The sequence below is a fragment of the Desmodus rotundus genome, chromosome 12 (assembly GCF_022682495.2).
Source record: "Desmodus rotundus isolate HL8 chromosome 12, HLdesRot8A.1, whole genome shotgun sequence".
In the NCBI taxonomy this organism is placed as follows: domain Eukaryota; kingdom Metazoa; phylum Chordata; class Mammalia; order Chiroptera; family Phyllostomidae; genus Desmodus; species Desmodus rotundus.
Window position 1 is genome coordinate 45,898,521 of NC_071398.1, and position 24,597 is coordinate 45,923,117.

Here is a 24,597-nt window from a genome sequence, read left to right on the forward strand (position 1 = left end):
TCCTACGCGGCCCAGCCCTGGAGAGACACGGACTCCATCCATTCACTCATTGAACATTTTGGGGTTTTGAGTGCCCACACTGGGCCAGGCATGTTCTAGCCCCCAAACAGTCTCCTGCAGCATATAGCTCACATTCCGTGTATGTGTGTGTGTGGGGGGGGGGTGACAGAATGGAAATACAGAATGTGTCACGTTTTAAGACGTGCCAAGAGGACCCCTAAAAAGTACGAGCTAGCAGGGAAGTGGAGTGGTTGGGCCATCTTTTGTCCCATATCTCCCTTCTTGGGAGTCAATTTCGTATGTAACTTTCTTCCTAAAATGAGTGAATGGAACAGTTGGGGAAAGAATCCTTGGGGGATCTATTAATACTTTGGGCCTGGAGGCAGTACAGAGCAGGGCGCTATTGTGACCGTGACGGGCAGCGTGTCACGGAACAAGGCAGAAAGGCCGCGGCTTGGTAGCTGATACGTGGGGATAAACAAGGAGACTCTCAGTCCAACTCTCCGTTGCTTGGGTTTATTCCACCGAAGCTTGGTCCCCTTAGCTTCGGGTGGAATAAACCCGAAGGTCCGCCCTCTTCTGTCGGAGCCCCCACAGAAGACACCAGCTCAGCGTACAGAAGCTCAAACCCCTTCCCCTACCGGCAGTAATCCCGCCAGTCTTCACCCCACTCTGCCAATACGCCTGCGCTCGCTCCTCAGGGCTAGGCGCTCGCTCGGGCCGCCGTACGCATGCGCAGCCCTGCTGTAGCAGGTAAACGGCAAGACTAGCGCGCACTTTCTCCCTAAGCGCGCCTGCGTGGGGGGGAGGGCCCAAAGGGGGCGGGGCTCACGCGCCGCGCGCGCTCGGTCCCCTTACGCCCTCTTGGCTTTTTCCGCGGGAGAAGCGTTCGCTCGCCTCCACTCCGGACAACTGCCGTTCGTCCTTCGTGGCCCTCGCCTGTGTCCCGAGAGTGGGACGTGGCCGCAGGTGCGTCCTGGCTGTGGCAATGTTCCCCAGAGTAGCCCTGCGCAAAGCCCCTCCCGAAATCCGGGCAAAGCGCCGAAATCGCAGGGGAGAGTCCCGGATGTCAGGGCCTTCCCTGTCCTGTTAAAAGTGTCGACCAAATCTCCTGAGAAATACAGGAGGGAAGCCACCAGAAAGTGTTATAGATGACCCCTGAAATCTGGCAGAAACTAATAGAAATTGTCAGACTTTAGAGCCCGTCGGAGGCTCCCTTGAAATCCCCTTCCTCTCCGTCCCCAAATCCTGTCAGAACCCCAGAAATCTTGTCAAACCCACCCAGAATCCTAACTTCCCTCCCAAATATCAGAGAGCTCTGGCATTCGGTCAGAAATACAGTCAGAGGCCCCCTAAAATCCAGACCCCCTTAAAATTCCCAGAACTCCTGCCAGAGTCCTGCTAGCCCGTCCCCTCCAAACCCCACCCCCCTCGCCGAGACTGGCCAGAGCCTCCCTCCGTTTCTCACCCTGAGTTTATCCCCGCAGCCCTGGCAGAAGCTCCCTGTGCCTGTCAGCACCCTTGAAGCACCCTTCCTCACTCAGGACCCAGGGCCATCGCCCCCCGCCTCTGCACCCCACCCGTTAGCGTCATCCAAACCCTGGAAAGTCCTCGCCTCAAAGACCTTTTTTTCTAGGACATTCTAAAAGCCACCAAGAAGTGTGCGTGCCACAGCTGTGGACCCCCTCTGGCGCCAGGGAAAGCAGGGTGTGGGGAATACTTGGTGGGGGAGGGGGAGCTAAGCAGGTGGGGTGAGGACAGAAGGGCCCCAGGGACCTGGTATTGACCATTTGCCCCAGTGTGCCAGTTCAGCATGATGGGCACCGTTGTATAGTGTAATTATTTTTTCTGAATTTTTATTTTTATTTTTAATCATTTTTTAGTAAAAATGTTCGAATACAGTTGTCTCCATTTCCCCACCACCCCTTCCCCCTGCCCCACCCACCTCCACTTCCCACCCTCAATCAGTGTAATTATTAATATCGACCCTTTCAGTCTTGAAAGTGTCCTGGAGGTGGAACAAGAAGTAAAATGGTCAGCTGTGTTACAATGGAGACACGACAGGGTATTTGGGGGAGGGGGGCACAGAAGAGGGAGTCTCTAACTGCTCCAGGGACTCGGGAAGTCTCCCCAGGGGTCTGTGGACCTGGGCAGGAGTCACAGGTGGGAATGGTGCTAGAGTGTCGCCTAGGCCTGGGAGGGACATGTGATGGGGGGGGGGCCTGGAGGTGGGCCAGTGGAGAGGAGAGTGACAAAAAGAGGCAAGGAGTTACAGGGACCACTCTGCCACACCAACCAGAGGGGCTAGGACTTAGTCCTGAGGGTCCTAGGGAGCCATGGGAGGGCTGGGAGCAGGGGAGAGATGGGGTCAAACTCGAGTGGGACACCGCCAAGTACAGGCAGATATGGCAAGGATGTCAGTAGCCAGGGTGGTCGGAGACCCAGAGACAGCTCCTACTTTAGAAATGTTTCCCTGAATATGGGATGCGTGAGCCGAGACTGGAAGGGTTGGCAAGAAGGCTGCCCCAGGCAGAGACCCAGAGGTGGGAACAGCAAGCCTGGTATGGGGAGTAGCACACAGTTCAGAATAGCTGGAGCAGCAAGTGTGATTTGGGGTGGGGGGACAGGCCGGGCCAGGTCATGCAGGGCCTTGGATGCCAAGTCCAGCATATATGCTGGGTCCAGAGGGTACTGGGGAGCCATGGAAGAACCTTGAGCAGAGGAAGGGCTGGCCAACTCTGGGGCCCTGCAAGGATGGACTGGAGGGGGAGACTGGAGGCTAGGAGACCAGGGAGGAGGCTGTAATGAGGGCCCATGGGAAGAGGATGAGGTCGGAGCCTGGGCCATAGGGAAGGAGGGAAGGGGACATGGTAGAGTCATTCCGTCATTGGGCAGGAAGGACAGGGATGGGGACTTGACAAGCTGTGGGGAGGAGGTCATGGTGAAGAGGCAGTGACCCCCACCCACTACCCCCTCTTTGATCTCTGCCACCCATTCCTCAGGTCCCCCTTTTCCCAACCCACACCTCCAATCTATAAAACAGGTCTGAGTGGGAGCTGCCGCGATGGAGACGGGGTGGGCAAACAGGTTCTAAAAACCCAGAACCGCCTGGGGCACAGGTGAGGCAAGGCAGGTCCCCACCCTCAGGTGGCTGGTCTGAAGAGGCCATTCCTCTGCTTGTCCTTCCAGGAGCTCTCAGAGTAGCCAGTCCCTTTTCGGCCCCTCCCAGCAATGGAGGGCAGCTGTTAGCTTCACCAGCAGCTGTGAAGCAACGAGCGTGGCCCATGGACCTACCAGAGAGCCAGGCGGGTGGTCCCGCTCCACAAAGTAGGTGGCTGGGCCCCTGTTGACCCCATGGGAGGATGAGGAGGAAGCAGTGGGCGAACGGGCACCGGGGTGTGATTCTGGGACTTGGGACAGGTGGCTTGAAGGCTCCACCTCTGTGCAGGGTGGGAAGGAGGGAGCCTGCCGTGTGCCCACCTGTCTGGACCTCATACCCCCTAGACTCTGGGAGGCCAGAGCGGAAGCCTTTGCATGCACTGTGCCCCCTGCCTGGAACACCCTTTCCCCGTGACTGCAGGCTCACCCCTCGCGTCCCTCAGCTCTCTGCTGTCTGCAAAGCGGCTGCCCGCAAAGCGGGTGCCCTGCCGCACTGCCTCCTCTCTCCTGCTTTACCTCTCTTCACGGCACCGACATCGGCTTGTCTGTCTGCTCTCTCTCTGTCTCCCCTCCCGCCCACCCACCCCCGAGTGTGAGCTCCACCAGGCAAGGTCTGTGTGATTCACTCTGGCATTTCCAGTTCCTACAGCAGCGTTGTCCAACGAGCAAGCCATACATGTAATTTTAAATGTTGTGAGTAGCCACGTTGAAAAGAAATTAAAAAAAGAAACAGACCAAATGAATGGCAATAATAGATGTTATTTAACCTCATGTACCCACGATAGTATCATATGATGAGTAGAAAAATGGACTGGAGATAATCTCGTTTTTTCGTGCTGACTCTTCAAGTGTGCTCTGTACTAATAGAGCGTCTCAGTTCACACTGGCCACAGCTGAAGTGCTTACAAACCACACATGGTGGGGCGCTGCCCTAGGACAATGCCTGACACATAGTAGGGACTCAGTTACTGTCCTTGAATTGTCTGGATGCAAACCAAATGCATGTGAAAGCCAGCTTCGGGAGGAAGACACTAGGTTCCCCTCTCTGAAACTCATCTGCAAAGTGGAAGCCCAGTGTGATGGGAAAGGAGGCTCCCGCCCTTGGGGAGAGAGGCAGGGCCCCTTTCTTAGAAGCCCCCAGCATCCAGCAACAGCAGAGCCTACGTCTTTTCTCAGGACCCCACGCTTAGACTGTGGCCTCAGGAGGCTTTCCAGGTCGGAAGGTAGGAGGTAGGCATCTGGTTGCGGGCACCCGAGGGCCTACTGACCGAGTGACCGACATCTAAACTTCGCCAGCACCAGCAGAGGGCGTGCGGCCACCAAGGAACTCGCTGGCCAGGGCTGAGCCAGCTTCGGGAAGCTCCTGAAGGAAGGGGAGGGACATACCCAGGAGAGATGGAGAGAGAGGAAGGCTGGGGCGGGAAGACAGTGACAGCAGAGTAAGGAGGGAGAAGGCTCGGGGCAGGGTAAGTCACAGAGATGGGAGAGAAGAGGCACAGAGACACAGACAAGAAAATCGAGGCAAGGAACATGTAGGCAGAGAAGGAGGACACAGTGGAGAGAGAAATGGGGAGGAAGATGGAGAGAAAGAGCTAGACGGAAAACTAGAGACAGGCAGGCACAGAGACACGGAGAGAAGTGGGGACACTGAGGAAGGAAATGAAGGAAAGAGGACAGGGAAGAAGCACAGGGACATCTTCCCGCGGGGCCCTGGGAAAGAGAGTGTAGACCCAAGTGGATCCTTGAGCCCCTGTAATCTGTAACCCTACAGTCCTGGGTTGACTCTGCCTTGCTCTTCGTGGCTAAGTGGCCCCGGGCAAGTGACTTCGCTGGGCCTCAGGGTCCTCCTCCGTAACCTGGGGTGCCCGGTGGGAGAAAGAAACGAGTACAGAGTACAGAGAAAGCCCTGGGGGCGAGCCCTGCTGTCTCCCCTGACTGTGGGTTCCTGCTCCCCTTCCCCAGGGGCATGGGTTCAACCCCAAGGGGGTTAAATTTGAACTCACTACAAAGAGCCCTCGAAGAGTTAGAGGGGTGAGAAAGGGCAGTCACAGGTTGAACAGATGGCCTTGGGCAATTCCTAACGGTTCTGTGCCTAAGTCTCCCCACCTGCAGGGTGGGGCTACTGATAGCAGCCAGCGTGTTCCATGCAAAACCCTCAGGAGAGGCTGAGTACTTGTTCGATTCTATTACTGACCTTCTGCCACATGCCAGGCCCTCTGCCAGGGCCCTTCCAGATTTTATCTCATTTTATTTCTAAGAGGGAGGGAACACCACACCCACTTTCCAGAGGAAGAAACTGAGGCTCAGAAAGGCTGAGTCGCTTGCCTGGGTTGCCCATTGGGTCTGCCAGACGCTGAAGCCTGTGCTCAGCCCGCTACTATACCCAACTGTACGGGGAGTCCTGAAGGTCACTGCCAGCCCTGGGAAAGAAGCTGGGCTGCTCCAGGGGTTCTGGAGATAGAGGATCTCCTCCCATATCTTGGAGCATTTACTGAGTGCCTACTGTGTGCAGACACTGCGGATACAGCAGCGGGCAAGCAGACTCTAGGACATGTACAAATGTGTGTGTGCACGTTCTGCACACAACAGATCTAACCTTCCCAGCCCTGGAGCCAGGGATCGCTCTGCCCCACCTCCACTTTATGGGTGGGGAAACTGAGGCTCCAAAAAGAGAAGCAGCTTGCCCAGAGTAGAACAGCTGGGCTCTGAGCTCCTGGCCTTGGACGCCCATGACGCAAGCTCCGCCTGGGGGTGGTAAGAGGGGAGAGGCCAGCCCACCAAGCGGACCGGAGATGCAGCAGGCAGAATCGATTGAGGCTGCCAGAGTGTTATCGGATTGTTCCCGGCTCCTGGGCCCCCTTCACCCTCAGCTCCTCCCAGAATCCTCTTCTCTTCACCCTCCCCTACCTCTCACCCCCTCTGAGCTGACCCTGGGAGGCAGGAGAAGAGAGGAGGAAAGGGTAATTGTTCATTGGTTATCTGGGCTCCTGAGTGGATTGGACACAAAGCATCAGGCAGCAGCGGGGACTTCCTGGTCTAAAAGATGGGGCCCACATCCCCAGGGTGGTGGGCAGGGAACTGACTCAGAGAGCCTCATGCTGCTGCCCCCACCCGAAGCCTCTTCCTGTTCCCCACCAGCCCCAACTCCAGGCAGCTTAGAGGGAATTCCTTCCCCTTTGCAGAAGCCTGGGTCACTCTTCTCTTGACGGGGGGGACTGGCCCTCTTGTCTCCTCAGTGTACGTCTGGGACCAGCCGGAGGAGGGGCTCCTGGGGACACCGCTCAGCTTAGAGGAGCAAATACTCAACTCCACCTTCGAAGCCTGTGACCCCCAGAGGACAGGTGCTGGGGGCAGGACAGGGCCTGGGAGAGATAAGGAATAATAAGGGGCAGGGATGGGGGGCACTGGGGACTGGGGAGCCGTAGAGAGAAGGATGGGCTAGGGCCATTCTCAGAGGTCCTATAGGACGCGGGTGGCTGTGGGAAGCATCAGGAAGGACTGAGTAAGGGGACGAAGGGCTTTCGGGCAAGGACAGTGAGGGGAAGAAAATGTGGGGGGCATGAAGGGAAGAGGGTGGCACTATAGTGCCTGGGAGGTGGAGGGAGGGCAGCCACTGCGGCCGGGTGGGGCACAGCTGGTCCTCCTTGGTTCCCCTCTGAGGTGGGGACGACTTGTGAAAAAGGCCAGGTGGAAAAGTGGACTCAGAGGAGGGGAAAGGACTTGCCCAAGTTGTCTCAACCCGGCTGTGGTGCAGGGGTGCCACCAGCCCAGCCAGTGACGTCCTGATGTCCCCAACTCCTACACTCCCTGCTTGCCCCAGACTCCCTCAGGGCATACTCCGTCCCCAGGCTTTGTGGCTGTGACCCACCTACTGGCCTACCTGGAGGCTGTGACCGGACAGGGCCCCCAGGACACACGCCTCCAGACACTGGCCTGCAGCCTGGACCCCAACAGGGAGGGCCCTCAGGCCACTGTGGACTTGGACACCTTCCTGGTCATCATGCGGGACTGGATCGCTGCCTGTCAGCTGGATGGGTGGGTCCCTGTACCTCCACCCTCCCCCTGGGAAGTCCTTCTGAAGATCTAACCTCATACCTGCTTACTGCAGCCAGCCACCCTTTGAGCACAGGGACCTCCTATGGTTGGAAGGAGGCTGAGGAGAGAAAAAGTAAAGAGAGGGGTTAGGGGAGCGGCAGAGGGTCTAAGGACAAAGTGCCCGGGATGGGGAGGTGAAAGGGGGTCCAGGAGGCAGAAATAAAAGGGGCTGGAAGAAGGAAAATGGGGAGGTGGGGGGGGGCTGACAGATACCCCTCGCCATCCCTTCTCCATTCCCAGCCTTTGCCCTCCTGATTTTCCATCTGGCCCTGGGCGCTTACCATCTGGCCTCACCTTCCTCCCCATCGTGCCTGCTCTCACCTAACCCGGCCCCTCCTCCAGCCACCCAGAATCCCCCTGCTGGGTTTGAGGGTGGCTGCAGGGAGCTCTAAGCCTCATCCCTTTGATATAGACGATTAGAGCTGGAAGAGGAGACCGCCTTTGAGGGGGCCCTGACCTCCCAGCAACTGCCATCTGGTGAGATTGCTATATATAGAATGAAGCAGGCTGGCCCAGAGTCAGACACTGGGGGGACTTCCCACTTGGTGACAGAGTGGGAGATAGAGTGGGACCTGTGCTCTAGCCTGGAGCTGTGAGATTGGCTTTCTATGCGCCTCCATGACAGACTCCCCACCTTCCCTGAACTTCAGGGGTTTTATTCCTCTGGGGTTCTTTCCCAAGCCTCCTCCTAACACCAGCCCAACTATAGAGCCCTACAAGGCCCCACCCACCTCTCATCCATGTGCAAGCCGCAGGCTGAGGTCCCTTGCTCTCCACACAACACTCACAGGCTCAGAGACCTGCATTCCTTTCCTGCAGAAATCTGACAGTCTGGTTAGTTACCTGCCCTGCTCTTTGGTTAGTTCATTTGCTCACCATATTGTCCTTAGACCGCACACACAGGAGGTGCTCAATAAACAGGTGTTTGTGTTATATTTCTTCAGCCTACGAAAACAAACGCAAATAAAATAGAGCTTACTTTTCATTCCTTGAACCTCCTCCCGCTGGGCTTGGGGGCCAAGGGAGGGAGGGCTGTGAGCAGGGAAGGGGCGGGTCAGCTCTGGGTGGGGGAGGGACTGGAGGGAGAGACTGGAGGCCAGGAGGCTGGGGAGGAGGCTGTGATGAGTGGGTCCAGGGGGATAGAGAGGAGGGTGGAACAGAGAGTCAAGGAGGAGGGGGACAGGGCCTAGGCCCCAGTAGACGGTGAGGGTGAAGAGAAGCAGGGGACCCAGGTGGTGAGTGCAGGAGGGGCTGGGCAGAGGAACAGATCCAGGGCAGTTGAGGTGCTGCCCCATGTTGGGCCTGGAAATCACAGGGCGCTCTGGGAGATCCACTCTGAGCTCAGGTGCTGATGAAGGAGAGGCTTTTCCGATGTTGGGTGTCAGGACAGCCCTGGGAGCAGAGGGGAGCACTCAGAGGAGATGTGAGGGTGGAAGCCAGAGGAGGACCAAGCCCAGAGTCCTGGGTCACCCGGACATCCAAAGTCACTAAGGAGCCCACCTCCCTGGGCCTGTCTCCCTCCAGGAAGCCCAAACACCGAGGAGCCAGACAACCTGGAGAGCTTCGGAGGCGAAGACCCCAGACCTGAGCTGTACTTATCCTCGGGCCCCTCGCTACCCTCCCCACCCCCGCCCATGAGCTCTAGCCTGCCCAGGGCCTGGCTAGGGCTTGGGGTCCTTGGGGAGTGGGTGAGGGACAGGGGCTGTGCCAACAGCTCAGGGAGAGTGGCCATCTCCCGCCTGTTCCTCCTCCTCCAGAGGAGAGCATCTCCCCACCACCCTCTCCACCTACCGTCCCTGGGAAAAAAGGTTGGGGCTGTGGGTGGTGACCCTGGCCCTTCCTGCCCCCAGGCCCGGCACAGCTGACCTGCTGAGCAGCCTGGAGGACCTGGAGCTCAATAACCGCAGGCTGGCTGGGGAGAACGCCAAACTGCAGCGCAGCGTGGAGACAGCTGAGGAGGGGTCCGCACGCCTCGGGGAGGAGATCTCAGCCCTGCGCAAGCAGCTCCGCAGGTGGGCCGGGCCCAGGTCCACCATCCTGTGCCCCATGTCCCTCCTGACCACAGCCCCAGCCTCGCTCTCTGCACCTCCCGCTGTGACCCTACACTGTCCCTTTCTCCTTTTCCTCTTTTATCCTTCTCTTTTGTGTCCCCCTGGTTCTTCCCTCTCCACCTCTAGGGTTCGGACTTCATTTGCCCCTCTCTGATTCTCCATTCCATCTCAGTGGCCTCTTTCCTTCCCTGTGCTCTGCCTTCCTCAAGCCTGCCCTGTTTAGCCTCCCACTCTCGAGGACTCCGGCCCACCCCATTGGTCTTTTAGGTAGAAACTTGGTCTCTGCCCCCCATACTGAGTTCATTCCCCCATTTTTTCTCTGACTCTGTCCCTCTCTCTCTGGGTCTCCATCCCCCCCACCTCTGGGATTATTCTCTGTTGCTTCCATCTCTCTGGGTGGATCTCCATCTATAGTCTCTGTCTTCCTCTCCCTCATGGCCACATGCCCCTGTCCCCTTAGTACCCAGCAGGCCCTGCAGCTCGCCAAGGCCGTGGATGAGGAGCTGGAGGACCTGAAGAGCCTGGCCAAGAGCCTGGAGGAACAGAATCGCGGTCTTCTGGCCCAGGCCCGGCAGACAGTAGGTCCTGGGCAAGGGGTATGGGGTGTCCTTCTCCTCCTCCTCCTTCCCACTTTCTTGGAGTCTGATCGAGAGCTTGAGTACAGAATGGGAAGTGGCCGAGGTCCCCCAGGCTTCCTCTGCCCCACTCGCCTCAGACTTTGAGGCCAGGTCTGCTTGCCATCCCTCTAATGACAAAGGGGACAGCAGGGGCCATCAGGGTTCCCCAGATCCTTGCCCCAGCCCAGATCCTCAGTGACCCAGGCCTGAGTTGGTAGGAAGGGGTGGTGGACAATATGGGGGCAAGGAAGCCCACAAAGAAGCCTTTGTCCTCTCTCTGGGGTCACTAGGAAAAGGAGCAGCAGCATCTAGTGGCTGAGCTGGAGACTCTGCAGGAGGAGGTGAGCGGGGGCCCAGCACCCACCCCCATCTCTTCCCTAGTCCCCCCCACCCCGCTGTGCTTCAGGCGGCCCCAGAAGCCTGTGGACCAAACACCCTTCAGTCTGGTGAGGGAGACCCCAGGGTCCCAATAATGTGTGAACATCTCTTAAGACCACATCACTGCACGTGAGAGTGCCCCGGTTGGTAGGAGTGTAGAGCAGGGGTGGGCTGCCGGGGTTCACACTGAGGCCACCGACATAAGCACGGGTCCCCTCAGAGCCTCACCCATAAAAATGGGCAAAATAATAGAATCTCCCGCATTGGGTCGTGCAAGGTTTAAATGAGGGATGCTTGTAAAGGCAGAAGGCTGGACCCGTGGAAAGTGCTCACTAACAGCTAGTGTTGTTCATATATTAGTACTTTTTTTATGGTGGAAAGAACACAGGCCTCGAAGTCAGCTCTGAGTTCAAATCCCATCTCTGCTACTTACACGACAGGCAACCTTTAGGCGTGCGACTGCCCCTTCCTGAGTCTGGGTATTATTTGCTAAGATTGCGGAGAAGGGTGTCAGTTCAACAGGGTTATTACGGGAATTAAATGACTGCTTTTAGCCCAGGGCCCAGCACATAACGTGAAGAGGCCGGTTCAACCTCATGTCTGATTCAAGCTGCATTCCATCTGAAGCAGAAATTGTCATCTGAGCTACTTCTGGGTCCACCTAGTCCTTCTAGGTAGGAATTGAAACTCATCACTTGGTGATGAAGTTTGTCACTGGCCCCCCACAAGGTGGCATCTAAGTTGCTGGAGACTCAGGCAGCACCCTAGTGCTCCAGGAGGCGGCGGTCCTCGCTCAACATCTGTTCTCTCTGCCGGCCACAGGATTGATGTTCGCAGTCCCATCTGGCGCAGGGCCTTAGTCACCACTGCACGCTGGCACGCACTGGGAGGCTAGCGTTGCCTTCTGATCTGTGGACATACAGTCCTCACTGCATCTGCTGCCAGTGCCCCCGCCCCTGTAAAGGCCGCAGGGGTCTCGCTCAGCCCCTTCTCTGCCCTTGTAGGGGTGCAGAGAAGCTTGAGCACTTTGCTGACTCTGTGGCCACAGAGGCCTCACTGGGCCCTCTGTGCCACAGCCCCTCAAAGGGCTATTTCTGTTCTGTCACCCGCATGCCTTGCTGCTTCTGACTGAGCTGGGAAACATGTCTCTCAGATTCTCAGGTGCCCCAGGGGTTCTGTGATTCTAATACATCCATTCTTGCCGCCCTCCAGCTAACCCTGGGCTTGGGATGTTCAGGGTCCGTGTTCTCTCCATTGCTCTCTCCTTCAACTCCCCTACAACCCTCGCCCGCCCTCAGGATCCTGCCCAGGTCAGGCAGTGATGCTGACCCTGCCTGAGCCCCCGCATCTTTGTCCTCTCTCTGCCCATGGCTTTTGTGTTTAAATCTAAACATTTTCTACTATTGTTTTCTGGATCTTCAATGAAAATTGCCTCCCTTGGGGCTGTGGGAATCTTGCTGCTGGTGTGAGGCATGGGACACAGGCAGGATGTGACTGTTTCTTCCAGAACTTCTCTTTTTAAGAACAAGGAGAAATTTCCCCTAAAGCCCCTGTCAGAACCTCCCTCTTATGTCTCTTTGGCCAAAGTCGCAAATGATTATAACCAAACAAACCAGTCTCTGGCATGGGTAATACAGCCCCTGATGGGCCCGGAATGTTGATTAATGAGAAGTTTTGAAGTTCCCTGGGTTAGTTTGGCAGCTCTTCGGCTTGTTTGTCTGTCTGGGTCCTCCTGATCATAGGTGGCTGCAACAGCTCCCGACTCCATGTTCTCATTCAGATCAGGACAGAGGGGTGAGGGGGCCCAGCAAATGCTCCTCTCGTGGCCCTGTCTTTCCATCAGACCCCTCTTACCTCTCACTGGCGGAACTGGATCACATGGCAACCCCCACCCCAGCTGCCGGGAAGGCTGGGAGAATATCCTCAGCCTCTGGAGGGGAAGAATGGCTGCTGCATTAGCCAACCTGCCCGGTCTCCAGAATCTGCTGAGATTGCCATCTTGATTCACCCCCGGGGCTGGGGCCAGGGCCCACCTGCCCATGTGGAGAAAGGACCTCCAATGAAAACAGAAGAAGCAATAAGCAGGGTGAATGGCAACCAGCGATCTCTGCGTCTTCCCAGCCCAGAAGACTTGCTGCCAGGTCAAGCGCCTTGAGCTGCGCCTGGGACATCCTAGGCGCTCAATAACTGAGCTATTCTTGGATCCCTCCCCTCCACCTTTGCCCTCACTGGCAGCTGCCTACAGAGCATCTATAGATCGAGTTCTCAAGTTACTGAAGAATAATGCTGGAGTAAGGGACACTCAGACACTCAGCTTTCCTATGGAGAACCTACGGAGCAGGGCTCAGGTTACTGTAGAAGGGGGCAGAAGCGGCTGAGTAACCAGGTTCCCTGCCGCGTAGCCCAGGATCCAGCCTGCAAATCCCGACCAGGTGGACAGATGTTGACACAGCATTCCTGGCCTGTCCTTCCTCTGCCCTTCACCTGGCGGTCCAGGCCTGCTGAGGCTTGAGAGGGAGAGAGCTCAGCTGATGGACGACTTGCAGTCCAAGGGCTAGAGAAAAGGAGGAGCTGGCCTTGGTATCCCCAGGGGGTACTAGGACATGGCAAAGGAAGTCGACTGCGTTCATGGCCAGAAATGCTTTCCCCGTGACTGCCCCACATGGAAACTCAGTGCAATTCACTAGGTTGATGGTGCTCAGAAACTCTAGAATGGAATTTGGGCCATTTTATTCTCAGTCCTGTTTTGTAGCTGGCCCTGCCTGCTGCCCTCTTCTGGCCCCCTGGCCCCCTTGTTTTTCCCAATAATTCTCACTCTTAAGGATTCAACCCCAGCCCTGGCTCCTCAGGAAGCCGCCTCATCAGGGCTCCCAGAGAGCCCAGACCCTAGTACTCATCAGAGTCCTCCTCACTTGTGAGCATCAATTTCTACATTGGTCTATACTTCCAGTGATGAGCTTGAGGCGAGGGATGAAGCTGGTTCCCCGTTCTCACCTAAAGCTTCGTCTGGCTCATAGGAGCATCTGGGGGATATAAGCACAGGATTTAGAATTAGATTTGAGTTTTGAATCCACTTACCACGTGACCTTGGGCAAGTTTCTTAACCTCTCTGATCCTCAATTTCCTCTATAAAATAGGGGATGATGGCAGTGAAAACACTGTCAGGACAGCCAGACATCATGTTCTTCCTGAATGGCACAGTGTGACACGAAGTCTGTCTGGAAAAAGTCCAACCATTGTTAATATAAGAACGGTTTGCGCAATATCAATGTAACCTGGCAGCCAAGGAAAGCGGACTGGAATACACATGCGTGAACAATGACAACTTCGCTGTGTTAGTCAGTGGGGGTGGTAGATACCATTGAGTGAACATGTGTACTGTGTGGCTGTCACATTCAAAATGACTGAGTAGAGCAACAAATCTCCGCCGAAAGTATTCGGATGATTCAGAAGGCCACAGCTATGGGCAACCGGCGATTGGCAGCTTCGTCACGACAATGCGCCCGCTCATGCATCACATCTTGTGCAAATTTCTTTGGCAAAACATCAAATCATCCAGGTGACTCAGCTCCCTACAGCCCAGATTTGGTGCCCTGTGACTTCTGGCTTTTCCCAGAACTAAATCACCTTGGAAAGGGAAGAGATTTCAAACCATCAATGAGATTCAGGAAAAGGTGACAGGGCAGCTGATGGTGATTGGGAGAACTGTGTGAGGCCCCAAGGTGCCTGCTTGGAAGGGAACTGAGGTGTCATTGTCCTGTGCACAGCGTTTCTTGTGTCTTGTATCTTCTCCAATACATGTCTCAATGTTTCATATTACATGGCTGGAAACCTTCCGGACAGACCTCGTATAGCAGCAGCAGCCCCTGAAATCTGCCTGCCAACAAGTTGAACAAGAGTCTGGAAAAGGCCCTGGATCTACCTACCAATTTACAGGAAATAATAATAAAGATGCAGGGACGTGGTCGGCAACACCATAGGGAAGGAGAACTCTATAAACCAGATCAAATGCGCCAATGCTGCAACACAACCTGGTTTCTTCCACAAAAGAAAGGCCCCCAAAAGTGCCAGGGTTGGAAGGTGGGGGGTCGCTGTCAGATAAAAAGAATGGAGACATTTCAACCAAAAGCCTGTGGATCCTCTTTCAGACACAGTAAATGTGAAACATCGATGAGACAAGCAAAACAAAAGAAGAACACATGTTGGCTGTGAGATGATACTAAGGAATTATTGTTCATTTGGTTAAGGGTGATAATGGCAGGAATTGTGGTTTTGCTAAAGGAAAGGCCCTTAAGTAGGAGATTAAAATGCTGGAGTAATTATATGTGAAATAATATGATGCCCGGGATTTGCTTTCAAATAATCTGGTTATGCCAAACATTTGGTATTTGTCAGGCACTATTCTTTTTTTTTTTTTTTACAGTTTTATTTATTTATTTTTAGAGAGAGGAGAAGAGGGGAGAAAGAGGAGAGAATCATCAATGTGTGGTTGCCTCTTGCACGCCCCCTACTGGGGACCTGGCCTGCAACCCAGGCATGTGTCCTGACTGGGAATTGAACCAGCAACCCTTTGGTTTGCAGGCTGGTACTCAATCCACTGAGCCACACCAGCCCAGGCTGTCAAGAACTATTCTAATGCTTTGTGCTATTAACATATGTTTGTACTAATTACCACCTATATACTTGGGGCAAGTCGCTCAACCTCTCTGTGTCTGAGTTGCTTTATCTTTAAAATAGGGGATAAAAGTAATAAAATACTAAAATACAATAGGCGATAAGAACTGAGTTAACATGTGCAAGGTGCTCAGTAAATGTTAGCAATTCGCTCACGTAATCCTCGCAGCAAACCCATGAAGTAGGTCCTGTCTTATCCCCACTTTGACAGAGGGGGGGGGCGGACTGACTGAGGCCCAGAGAAACCAAAGGTGAAATTTCATAGGACGGTCGGAGGGATTCCATGGGATAAAACACAAAGTGCTTAGCACAAAGCCTGATGCACATCAAGTGTCAGCAAAGGTCGGCTGTGAGCATTAGCACAGCCGTTTGCTGAAGTGACGTGACTGGCCATTCCTCCTTCCAGAATGGGAAGCTACTGGCTGAGCGGGATAGAGTAAAGAGGCGGACTGAGGAGCTGGCCGTGGAGAAGGACGCTTTGAAGGTGCCATCCCGCCCTAGTGCCTTGACAGCTTTCCACCACCCCCGGGGCCGTTTTTACCTTTCCAATTCCAGCCACTGACGCCTGGAGAGAGCCGGGAACTTCGGGAGTGGGGAGGCCTGGGGAGGCAGGGCTGAGGGGGGTCCCCAGAGGCAGGAGAGATGGACAGGCTCCTTCCTTGGCAGCGGCAGCTCTGTGAGTGTGAACACCTCATTTGCCAACGAGAAGCTGACCTCTCTGAGGTGAGGGGGCTGGGGTGGGGGTGACATTCGTTTCCACGTGCACCTGCCCGTCTCCTGCCCTGAGTCTGGAAAAGGAAGTCCCTGCCTGGCTCTGATCCTTGGATAAGTTGAGCAGCCTGGAGAATTCAGAGGGTTCCCCTGAGGTCACGAGCGTGACCCCACAGGATCTAGAAGCCCAGTGCTGTCCCTCGGCTCCCCCACACACCCCACAGCCTCACCCATAGCCTCAGTGTCTTTGTGAGGCTGGACCCTCAGTCGGCTTTGGGCTTTCCCAGCGCACTTGCCACGCAGAGAGTCTGGCCAAGACCTTGGAAGAGTACAGAACAACAACTCAGGTAACCCGGGCTCCCTGGCCCACCCTCGGAGGTGCCCTGCTGGCCTGGGTCTCCTCGCTTCTCTCTTGCCTCCTCCTAGATGTACCACCTCTTTCTGCCTCTGAGTCTTGTCTCAGGTGTCCTCTCACTTCCACCTCCACTGTTTGGCGGGGTGCCCCTCTCTCCACCTCTCTCTGCCTTTTCACTTTTTCCCTGTCTTTCCTTTCTCTCTCACTCTGTTTTCCATTCTCTGTGGGTGTCTTCTCACCGCATCGCCCCTCCTTGTGTCTTTGCATGTCTGCCTGGCTTATTTAGGTTCTTGTCTCAGCTCCTCTCTGGACCTAGCCTGTTTCCCAGGGTGACACCTCTCTCTGTCCCTGGTCTTTAGGAGTCTCTCATACCTCGTGTGTCTTTTGTCTCTCTGCGAATGTGTCCATCCATGACTTGGTGTTCTGTGTCTCCATATCTGCCTTCCTTTGCCTAATTTTCCTGGTTGGCAGGTTACCTTCTGGTTTCCTGCTGCCCTGACTCCCTGTGGCCTCTTGCGTTTCTTCCCCACTTCCCTCAGCAACATGTATCTTGAGGAACCAAAAGAAGTCAAGGGAATGGAATTGACCTTGGAAGAGGAACCTAGGGGTGAGGGTTGGGAAAGAGTGGAAAGCCAGGTGTCCTTCACACTCTGCTTCACAGGAACTGAGGCTGGAAATCTCACACCTAGAGGAGCAGCTGAGTCAGATCCATAAGGGGCCAGATGAGTGAGTGGAACACGAGGGGGGAGGAGGAGGCAGGAAGAAAGCCCAAGAAGCAGGGGCCCCCCAGCCTCCAGCCCCAAGGCGGGCAGGGTGGCAGCCCCAGTATGGGCCGACCTACAGGCGGTGGGCAGGCACAGAGGCCTTCCCCCTCCTGCCTGTGTGGCCAGGCCGCCCAAAGGGACTCAGGCGAGAAGAGAGGACTGGGCCAAGCTGCTGCCCCCATCACTGGGCATGGAGATCCGGGCCATTTGGCAGGTGCGCCTGGTGCCCCCCGGAACACCGCAGCCCACATCAAGCTGCGACTCTGACCCAGCTTGGACTCTCACCCTGCCCTGTCTCTCCTCAGAACTGCCTGTCCCGACCTCGTCCCTAGTCCAGTTCTTGGTCCTGGCACCAAACCCTCCCCGGGTCCTGCCTGTGCCCACTCCCCAGTCCAGCCTCATACCAGCCCACTTCCTCCTCCCATCTGCGTACCTCAGCCCATCTCCATCCCCATCCCTGACCAGCCTTCTGCCATAGTCTGACCCTCCTTGACCTCAGAAACCACTTCTCTCCCAGAAACAAGAAGAAACAGCCGCTGATCTCTCCAGCCCCCTGTGTGGGGTGTGGCAGTGGCAGGAGGGCCTCAATGAGAGCGATGAGGAGGCTGAGGGACAGGTGAGCGTGGGAGGGGCGCTGAGACCCGTGGCGTCCAGAGCATGGGGGGCGGGGGGGGGGGGCTTGGGACTCCATGTACTTGCGCTGTTCCTCATTCAATGGGCAAACATTTACTGAGGGTCCCCTGAGGGACCCAGAGCCCAAGCCAGCCAGGACTCCATCTCTGCCCTCTAGGGGCTGGCCTGCTGGTGTGGCAGCCAGAAGTGAAGAGAGCAAACCCACAGTTCCTTGTGGTTGTTATTGTCGTTGTTTAGGAAACACTGTCAGAAATCACCTTATTTAAAATGATATTATTGCCCTGGCTGCTGTAGCTCAGCGGATTGAGTGCCCACCTGCGAACCTAAGGGATGCTGGTTCAATTCCCAGTCAGGCCACATGCTTGGGTTGCAGGTTAGGTCTCTGGTCGGGGTGCCTACAAGAGGCAACTGATCAATGTCTCTCTCCCACATCGTTGCTTCTCTCCCTTCCCCTCTCTCTAAACATAAGTAAACACAATCTTTAAAAATAAGAATATTCAAAGTAAACTGTAATTGAAAAATTTTTTAAATGAAGTGACTGAACCCTAAAAGGTACAAATAAAATAAAATAAATGGAACGGTCCTGCAGTGGGAAGCAAACTGTTCTCCCTGACACCGTAAAGACATGTTAAGCATTTACCCTAGCAGCCCACTACGGAATCCAGAACTCAACAATAGCTATTGTTTTATGACTTCTGTAATTGCCTGAACAGTAATACTACATCATTTAAATAACCAAGAAAACTCAGCTTCAATGCCCACAACTAAAAAGTAAGATTTTCATCTATCAGTGCCAGAAAAATATTTTTAAAGAGAACTTGGCTAAGAGCTCTGTAAACAACTTATTGTTGTGAAATCTATACCGCTTCAAACCTGTTCGCTGTTCTTAAGGGAGACGCACTTTCTGCTCACTTTTTCCCTGGGTTGAGAGAAGCTTCTGTGTTTTCCTTTGACGTGATCACTCTTGATTTTTCACTTGCTTCTCCCAGATTCTCTGTGAGGTAGGCTTCCTTGTCCCTCACCGTTCTCCTCCTGGGGACCTGAGGCTCGGAGAGATCCCATGTCCACTGTCACATAGCTTGTGGAGGGCACAGCTGCATCTCTCAAAGGAAATGAGCTGCTGCTGTGAGCTCTCAGACACCCCGCCCAGGGGAAGACTGACCCGGCCTCAGGGTGCCTGCCACCTGCCCTGGGCCCTGGGGGCCAGTGTGGACTCGCTCAGGCCCCAGGCCCCTTAGCACGAAAGACCTGGTGGAGATCACACAAACAGGCCATCCCAATGCAGGAGGATGGGTGTGCTAGAGGTGGGGGTGGGCCTCAGGGGAGCCTGGAGAAGGGGGTACCTGGGTCACAGGGAAACTGAAACTTGAGTTGATTTTGACAAAAAGAAGAGAGAAGTTAAGTGGGGTAAGGAAAGCACACCTCCCAGGCAGTGGGAGCAGTATGCGTGGTAGCAGCGTGAAGCTGCATAAAATGCGTGGGGAGGAGGGGGCAGTTGGGGTGATTGGTGAGAGAGGAGGCCCCGGGGCTGGACCATGAAAGGAATTCCCTGGCAGCCAGACTAAGAGGCTGTGCTTTTCTCCATTGAGCGGGAGGAGGCTCTGAGCAGGGAGGGGCAGGGGCAGCTCTGGATGCAGAAGGATCCCTCGGGGGCCAGCCACATGGGTACTGAGGGGGGAGGCCCGGCGGGAGGCTGATGCAATGGTCCAGAGGGGGAGGACGGAGCCTGAGCCAGGCCAGGGCCTTTGGATGGAGAAGAAGGGCTGGGCAGAGAGAATTGGGGTGGGGGAGACGGGCCCGCAGATGGGTAGACTGGCATGCGGGGTGACAGAAAGGGTATGGAAGAGGGGAAATGCTGAGCTTATTTTGTGATGTTATGAGGTGAGGGACGTGACAGGGCAAAGGTGGAGCCCAGGGATGTGTGTAGAGGACAGTGTCCGGTTGGTTGAAGCCGTAGGACAAGCTGTCTCTGGAGAAAACAGAGAGGGATCTTGGTCCAGAGGGGGAGCACATGGTGGAGCTGTCCCAAGACCAGGAACCTGGAGGAGAATGGGGCCTGAAAGGAGAACACTGAGCCCCTTCTGGGCCAAGTGAGAAGCATGGGGGACTCCTGGGCCCTGAAGAAGAAAGTGGCTTGGTGGGGTCCTGGACAACGCTTCAGTGTCTGGCTTCTGCTCCTTGGGGGGATGACAGAGCTGCCCCCAAGTTAGGGGCGGGGGCAAGAGGAAGGCAGGTTTTTGTTTGTTTTTTATTAAAGATTTTATTTATTTTTTTAAACAGAAGGGAAGGGAGGAAGAGTGGGAGAGAAACATCAATGTGTGTGGTTGCCTCTCGCGCGCCCCCTACTGGGGATCTGACCCACAACCCAGGTGTGTGCCGTGACTGCAATCCATGGAGCCACACCAGCTGGGCAAGGCAGGTTTTTTAAAAAGATGGTGAATTCTTGAGGTGTTGCAGCCTGGGACACCAAGCTTTTTTTTTTCCCCCACAGAGAAACCTCCAGGGAGAGTCAGCATACCGTCACGAAGGAAGGAAGGGGCGGTCCATGTGGTAAGAGCCTCTTCCTCCCAGAGCCCGACCGGGTGACACCCCATTCTCAGAGGGATGGGGTACAGGAGCTGGAAGAGCCCTGACAGAGCCTCGCATCACTCACTCACTCACTCATTCATTCATTCATTCATGCTGAGGCAAACCTGGGTCTGTGGACCAGGATGAGTCAGACCCAGCCCTGCCCTGGTCTAGGGGGAACCAGCCCCAATCCAGATAATTCCAGGAGGACATTGGCAGCTGACCCCACCTGGGATGGAGGGAGAGGCGACACCTGGGAAGGCAACACGTGAATGGGGTCCTGCAGGAGTGGTATTCGTTTAGGAGACTCTTACATAAAAGAAGACAGTCATCAGGCTGGTACAGATGGGACAGCTCAGTCACTCGGTCTCTCTCACTGAACACATCTCCCCAAGGCCTCCAGGGATAAATGAGCGGACCCCTGGAGAGCACCCAGCAGTGGGGAGGTCATGAGAGGTCTGGAATCAGACACCTCAGTTCCGATCCCCGCTCAGTCCTTCTGTGCCAGAGGTGGTGGGAGCATTCAGCAGAGTGCCACGGAGCTCCCGCCTGCCCTGTGACTGTTCGGGGGGCTTGTGCGCAGGCCTTCGAGGAGAGAGAAAGCTCTAGATGTCTGCACCAGCCCTCCCGGAGGCCCTGGCCTTGAGGCCTTCGGCTTCCTGTGGTGCCACCCTCTCTTCGTCCCCCTTCTCAGACTCCCGGCTGTAGCAACTAATGAGGCTGCCTGCCACACTCTAATTGGGCTGTCTGGGGAAGCTGGGGGTGGGTGTGTGGGGGCTCCGGAGCTGTGACCTCCCCTTAGTCACCACGAAAGGGAAGGGAGAAGGGCCCGAGCAGCAGTCTGGGTGGGGGCTGCACATCTGAGTTTCTGGGGGCAGGATGACCCACACGTTGGAAAGCCGGGAGAGAGGGAGGCAGTGAGATCCTGTGGCCCTGGAAGTGGCTTGAACCCCAAGAGGGTCTGGATTCCTTTTGGGGTGCTATTTCATGAAACAGATATACCCTGAGGGTGTGTGCTCTGAAACTGGAGGGCTGAGTCCCTTGTCCCAAAGAAGGTGATGGCTGCTAGTGTGGGCATCTGGGTCTCCCAGGGGCATCCCGCTGGGCAGCTTGAGGCCTGTGCCCCTAAAGAGGCATTTCAGGGTCTCAGGCAGATGTGACCCCAGGAGGGGCAGAGGCTGGGGGCTCGTACCCTTAAGAGAAATGATTTGGGATGGGGGGTGGCGCTCACACAGTTGGGTTCAGGAGTCTGAGTCCTGAAAAAGACCCAGTGAAACTGAGATTCGCAGAGAATGGTGTGACCCCGCAGGCAGGACGCAGCAGGCAGGGTCTCCATGGCCTGGTCTAACTCTGGCGTTTTGGGGAACGAGAGTGGAAGCCTCGACTCCTAGCTGCACCAGCCAGAAAAGCAGCAGCTGAGATATGAAGAGGGCCTCTCGCCCTTTCTGAGGTCACAGGCCCCGGGTTGCCTACAGTGCCCATTCCTCTTTAAGACTCCAGCTTTCAAGGTTCCCCTGAGCCCCTCAGGGGGCAAAGGGGGCTAGGCCCAGGGAGGGCCCTCGCAGAGACGTTGTGGTCCCCCCAGGTTGTCCAGAAGAGAGGAAGAGGAGGAAGCTGAGACCCGGGTCACGGTAGGCAGTCCCCGCACCCCTCCCTGGTCCCAATCCACTCCAGGCCCTTGGAGGGGACTGATGTCATCACAACCCTCCCCAGCTCCCACCCACACCCCCACTTCCCGGGAGCAGACAGAAAACTCGTTCGAGATAACAAGGCCCTCGCTGCAGCTAATGAGAGCGGGCGGGTGGCCGGCAGGCCAGTGGGCGGCCAGAATGTTCCCAGGGGACCCGCTCCCCCCAGGCATATACCGGGCTTCAACGGCCACGCCACTGGCCTCACAGACGTGGCTACACCCCCGGATTGCGAAATGCACACGCACATGCGCCCACACACAGGAAGGGGCCGGGCCCTCCCCAGCCGGCCTCCGAACTTTCTAGGGGCACAGCCCTCCCTGCCCAGCCCCACACAAACGCATTCCTTTGCCTCTCTAAGAGGCAGGTGACAATCCCCATTCTCGGGCAAGGAAAGGGAGGGAAGGAAGTGCGGTGCGGGGAGGGGCCTGCAGTCCTGGGCCGAGGACCTGAGAGCTGGAATGTGTGCCAGGCTCTGTTCCGGCCCCGGGACCCTGCCGGGTCACACCATCCACTGAGCAGCCTGACCCCAAAGCCCACCTCCTTCCCACCACCCCTTCCAGGAAGACTGGGCCCTGCCTCCATTTCCTTGCGCCAGTGTGGTGATGGCCCTCGCCAGCTCTCAGAGTGGGGAGGAGGGTTAAGGATTGTGTCCTAGAGGCCCAGGCCTGACACAGTGCAGGTGCGCAGCAGGTGGCAGCGGGGAAGGTGGTGCCTGGGATTGATGTGCTGTCATTCTTTATTTATTGTGGTTTTTATGGCCATTGGATTCTTCCAGAGCCCAACAGAAGTGGAGGTGATCAACCTGAGTAGCTCACACAGTTACCGAGCACCCACTATGTGCCGGGCACTGTTCTGGCCCCCTCTCACTTTTTTGGTTTTTACTTGTGTTCACTCAGTCAGCCTCCACTTCAAGCCTGGGAGGTGGGCACTGCCAGTGTCCCTGTCCACTGGGTGGGGAAAATGCCATATGAAGAGGCGGGGTGGCATGCCAGAGGACACACAGACAAGCTAGCAGAGCTGGGACCCCCCAACCTGTGTTTCAGGGATTTGCACGCACTGGGCCATTCACCACGTGTGCCACCCCCTTCCGTGGGGTCCCCTCTGTTCAGGACCCAGTATCTCAAGTTTGTCATCTCCTTTGTCCTCCCAGGCTGACTTCTCCATCCCTCTGAGAGACCCTCACCCTGGACACTTTCCAAGAAGCCCTCCTGAGAGGTAGCAGGAGCCACAGAGACTGGGAGGGGACTCAGGGACAAAGTCCAGCGTGATCACCCCGCCCTCCTTTCTGTCCAGCAGCCCTGCCCTGCCGGACCTGCGCCAAGCCCTGGTGCCTGTGGAGAAGAAGCTGATCCCTGTCAGGAGGCCGGTCTGGGGCCAGCTCTGCCTGTGCCCCCTGCATCCCCAGCGACTCAGGTGAGCCCCAACGCGTCACCAGAGAGAAGGCGCGGTCAGACATCGGCTGCCCAGGCTCCCCTGGGCCCCACCCCAAGCACCGACCTACCTCCCCACCAGGGTCACTCGGCACCCGCAGATCCCCACACCCGTCCTGGGCCTCCTGCTGCTGCTGTTGCTGTCCCTCCTGCTGCTCGGCCAGTCCCCGCCCCCCACCTGGCCGCACCTCCAGCTCTGCTACCTCCGGCCACCCCCTGTGTGAGCCCTGAGCCCGCCCTCAGAGCAATGGCTCCTTCAGTGAGTTCCTGGGCTCAGTTTCCTGTTTTGCTATTGCGGTGCCACTATTATCTGGGATTGTTACCCCAGTACTACCAGAACCCCAGATGCAGTGCTTCCAGATCCACACCCCTGTAGGGTGGGGTCTTTATGTGAAGTCTCTTGGTTTTTTAATGTTAGCGACTACATTTCTGTTTTCTTTCTTTCTAAAATTTCATGTATTGGTGTTAGAGAGGAAGGAAAGGAAAGGAAAGAGAGAGACAGACGTCGATTTGTTGTTCCATTTATTGATGCATTCATTGGTTGGTTGTTGTATGTTGTATGTGCCCTGACTGGGAATCGAACCCGCAACCTTGGCGTATGGGGACGACACTCTAACCAACTGAGCTACTGGCCAGGGCAGCAACTGCCTACATTTCTTAGTAGTGACACATGCCCAGTAACAGAGTGAGTGCTAGGGGTTTGTGTTCTTCACAAAACAAGCCCAGGGACAGCAGTGGGCCCACCACTCAGTCTCCCCGCCTTGGGCAGTGCACTGTGACTCTCTGTGGTCCTCCTGGCCCTCCCCTCGTGCGTGCCCAGGGGATAGCGGGAGTTAGGGCTTCGTTCCTCATATCTGCAGGGAGAAGGGGGCGGATGGGTCCATTCTTTTTTATGAAGAAAAGCAGTAGCCTTCCCAGAGCCAGCAGCAGACCTGTGTTTCTGTCCTGTTGGCCAGACTGCTTGGCAGCACCACCCCTCGCAGCAAGGGAGACGGAGTGCCTCTCTCAACAGAAAGAGGGAGGAAGAGATGAGGGCCCGGCATGTGACACAGATGTCCACTGTGCCAGCGGGAAGTGGGCCGGTGTGCCATTTGCTCATTCCACAGACACTTAGTGATCATCTGTTTGCCCCAGCTAGACCTCAACAGATAAAGCTGTAGCAAAACAGGCCCTGCAATGCCAGGCCGAGGAGCGTTCCTTTTCCCCAAGGGCGATCGGAGTTCTGGGAGGTTTTATTGCTTGTTTGTGGTTATTTGTGTTTTAACTGAGGTATAACTGATGTTCAAATAAATGGACAAATCTTAAATATCAGCTGGATGAATGTTTGCATGTGGGAGGACCCAAAAACACCCAGAATTTCCTCATAAAAATTGTGTATTTATTCTTATATGTCTAAACTTCAGTCACATTCAAAGTGCTCTCCATTTGAGGTGATGCACCTATCGAGACATTTTTTCCACTGCTCAAAACA

At 55.8% G+C, this 24,597-nt stretch overlaps 1 protein-coding gene across 11 annotated transcripts; it reads left to right on the forward strand.

Annotated features, from left to right (window-relative positions):
* The first annotated feature begins 852 nt into the window (after positions 1-852).
* On the forward strand, positions 853-24,416 carry KASH5 (KASH domain containing 5). 11 transcript variants are annotated; one of them, XM_045200372.2, is made up of 21 exons: positions 853-969; positions 3,190-3,327; positions 6,396-6,500; positions 7,008-7,194; positions 7,667-7,731; positions 8,779-8,845; positions 9,105-9,266; positions 9,766-9,883; positions 10,213-10,263; positions 15,381-15,458; positions 15,641-15,697; positions 15,973-16,032; positions 16,702-16,766; positions 16,931-17,018; positions 17,322-17,420; positions 19,929-19,987; positions 21,591-21,636; positions 22,847-22,911; positions 22,990-23,109; positions 23,209-23,385; positions 24,083-24,416. In XM_045200372.2, exons 2-20 carry the CDS (start codon positions 3,285-3,287, stop codon positions 23,348-23,350), a joined length of 1,677 nt encoding a protein of 558 aa, XP_045056307.2. In that variant the 5' UTR covers positions 853-969; positions 3,190-3,284; the 3' UTR covers positions 23,351-23,385; positions 24,083-24,416. The 11 variants fall into 11 exon arrangements, 10 of the variants coding, with proteins under 10 accessions (XP_045056307.2, XP_024422183.2, XP_045056310.1 ...); XM_024566415.3 differs by having other exon boundaries at positions 23,209-24,416; XM_045200375.2 differs by lacking the exon at positions 23,209-23,385.
* Positions 24,417-24,597: the final 181 nt, after the last annotated feature.